Raw genomic sequence first — 3,299 nt, forward strand, 5'->3', positions numbered from 1 at the left:
AATAAATATATCAAATGAAATTATTAATTATAAAGAATTGTTTACTCCTGATGTTAGCGATGATAAATTTGTCTGTCATAGCATACATACATTGGCTACATTTTGAAAAAAACACACTTTTTTCAGCATATTGTCTTGTTTGATTGTCTTCTTTATAAACAGCTACATTGGTGCTAGAACATAAGTATAATTCCATGATCCATCCTTCATATGTAACCGATAAATTCTTGTTTCATTTTCAATAACTTTGAATGTTTGTGTAAATTTTTTACGTGAAAAAGAACATGGTGCTGTTATGCTGATATTTTGAATTTCTGCATAATCTTTTTTCCAAGACAGTTATTTGTAACAACAAGAAATAATTTATCACAAGAAACACATATTTTACACGGATATTTCATATCTATCTTGTACGATGATAAGATATGACCTGTTTGTGATATCTGTACAATGATATTTGTTTTACGACAACACAACAGGATAGTATCAAAAGGACCAACTGCTGCACCACGTGGTTGTCGTATCTGATCATCTTTCACTACGACTCTTGTGTTTGTCTTAATATCATATATGTAGACAGTATGCTCGTATCGATCTGTAATCACCACTTTGTCACTGCTTTTTATGTAAGTACAAGCGCTTGAGTCTATAGGATATGTCTTGTTTGGAAAGTTAACACTAAAGTCATGCTCCTCTCCTGTCAATGATAAAATACGAACAGGTCTTGGTTCATCCCAAGTCCCTACTACAAACTGTCTATCATCTTTCAAACATACAGAGTCATATTTCGTTTTCACTTTACATGTCCTACTTGAACTTATTTCATTACATTTACTTACATGTAGAAATTCTATATACTCACTTGTTATCGCTACTTCCTCCTCAGATACCACAACAACAGATAATGGTGTGTAAGATAGCTGATATGATCCTACTTTCTCAAGCTTCTCATTGTACACAAAACATTTCTTGTTTTTGTTATCCACAGCCACCAGTCTACCATCAGGTAGGAAATCTATACCTGTATACAACGGTTCATAGATATCATCTTCAGTTTTTTTCAAATCAATGACAGAAATTGGCTTTAAAATCATTGCCTTGTCAACGGAATTAACATATTCCTGCCAATTAAACTTTAATTGTAATTGTCCTGGAACATATTCAATGATTGGTAATGGCGGTAGTTTTAATGTTTCGTCAAATTGAAAAGAAATGTTCACCGTCTCTAATTTCTTATATTCCTCCTTGATGTTTCTGCAGAAAGCATTGACTTTACTCTCCATTTTCTGTTCGGCTATATATTTCTGTACTGGAGTTCCATTTTTGAAAATACTTTCAATCGTTTCTAAGCATGATGTTACATCAGCCAAATGTTTCTCGTGTTGTGTTTGCTTCATTGCCAAAATTTGTAATGTTTCTCTTTGAAGAACTTCTGCTTTCTTGGTCACGCAATCTTCTAAATCGTCAAACATTCTCATAACTTCGTTTCGCATTCGTCTCACCTCTATTTGTATTTCTTTTATATCTTTAGCAAGTTGATCTTTTGAAAAGCAAATATGTCTTGAAACCCCCTCAGCAGCTTCTCGGACTTCCTTTAATTTCTTCCCTAAGCCAGAACCTGATGACGTCATTTTCCTGGCAATCTTCTCAATTTCTACAACGCTGTGACATTTTCGATGATTAACAAAAGCACAACTACTGCAACAAAACTTCTTGTCATCTTCACATAAGAATTCAAAACGTTTTTGATGTTGATTACATATATCTAAGGTCTTCATTTCAAACAAAGTACTAGTAGAATTAGCTTCTTTCACGCTCACCAATTTATGACTTTTTAAGATTGGGAGCACGTTGTGTACATTTGAACAATCGTTACATTGAAATTCATAGCAAGTTGAACAAAACTTGTCAGCTACAGTTTGCTTAGCATTACTTAAACATGCTTGACACAAATTTTCCTTAACACGACCTGGACTTTCATCCTCCTCTCCGATTTTACTTCCACTCTCTGCCATTTTGTTAAACGATGCTTTTTCAAACCTTTGGAAATTCCATTCAGTTAAATCACTAAGCGGCACTGAATTATCGTTTCGAATTCATTGTAAAACATATTAAAACATCTCCGAATAAAAAAAATAAATAAAATCATTTATCTGTTATCTCATACGTTATCTGTCATATGATTTCAATCACATGAATACAATATTAACGATATCAACTCTTAATATGATTAATGTGTGTCCTTGATTTGCCCTGTTTTTATTGTGAACAATTAGAGACTTCAAAATCATTGAAATACAAAACTTCCAGCAGCAGAATCTGGTCAGACTCCACGAATGTGCATGCTGACTGGCCTGGGTCTTTACTGCTGTCAAAGGTTAATCACCTTTGTGTCCAAGAAGATTAAAGGTAGTTTTTCTTATTGCTGTATGGATGTTGAAAGTATAGAGCACCTATTTTGAGACTGTCAAACTGTATAAATATTCTGGAATAATCTATTCAAATGGCTAAATGAAATAGCAATAAATGTAACGTATAACAATTTTACATCTTTCTTTCATGCTAAAGATAAAAAACGCCATGATATATTTTTCTCTTCTCAAAATATAACATTTATACCAGTAAAATATGGAAACAAACTCTAGACATAAGTATCATCAAAAGAAAAATATTATTGTAAAATATGTTGCATTACAAAATGATAAATTAGAAGACTTTGAAAATTGCTGGATAAATGTAATCGAATTGTTTGATATCTAAAAAGGTACATGCAGAGAGAAATGCTACCACAGCAGTTTATTTACTTTTTTAATCCTTTTGCCCCCTTTCCTAAGTATTTGTATAAATTAATGAACCTCTTAGCTTTTAAAAATGTCTTATATATTCTGATATAATACCTGACTAAAGGCATAAAAATATATTTATTTTTATTTTAAATTACGTATCAATGTAAATGCTAAAGTTATTATGTTTTTTGTATTTTTGTATTCTTTTCTTGAAATAAACGGGCCTTAAACGTGGTTCCAAAAAACATTTTGCGTAATTTCCTTCAATCAGTATTGAAAATTTCTAAATGTATATCATTGACAGAAAATTACTTATTGCTGGCGTTGATTCAATTATTCTGTATCAAGAGCCAACAAACATTTAAATATGATACAAGTGTTAAAATAAAGAGTACTAACTACATGGAAAATACAAGGTGACAACAATTCAGCGATGAGATTTTAACAATATTTATTGCGAATAACTAATGAAACATGACTATTCGACAGTGTTTCGAGGTGTTTGTTACCAAA

The 3,299-nt window shown here is 31.7% G+C and overlaps 1 protein-coding gene across 1 annotated transcript; it reads right to left on the reverse strand.

Moving 5' to 3' along the window:
* Positions 1-293: 293 nt before the first annotated feature.
* LOC132751646 (uncharacterized) lies at positions 294-2,015 on the reverse strand. Its single transcript, XM_060741848.1, has one exon. The coding sequence runs from the start codon at positions 2,013-2,015 to the stop codon at positions 294-296; it is 1,722 nt and encodes a 573-aa protein (XP_060597831.1).
* Between the last annotated feature and the right edge of the window lie 1,284 nt (positions 2,016-3,299).

Source organism: Ruditapes philippinarum, unplaced genomic scaffold (genome assembly GCF_026571515.1).
Source record: "Ruditapes philippinarum isolate M1 unplaced genomic scaffold, ASM2657151v2 ctg2771_1_1_1_1, whole genome shotgun sequence".
Classification (NCBI taxonomy): domain Eukaryota; kingdom Metazoa; phylum Mollusca; class Bivalvia; order Venerida; family Veneridae; genus Ruditapes; species Ruditapes philippinarum.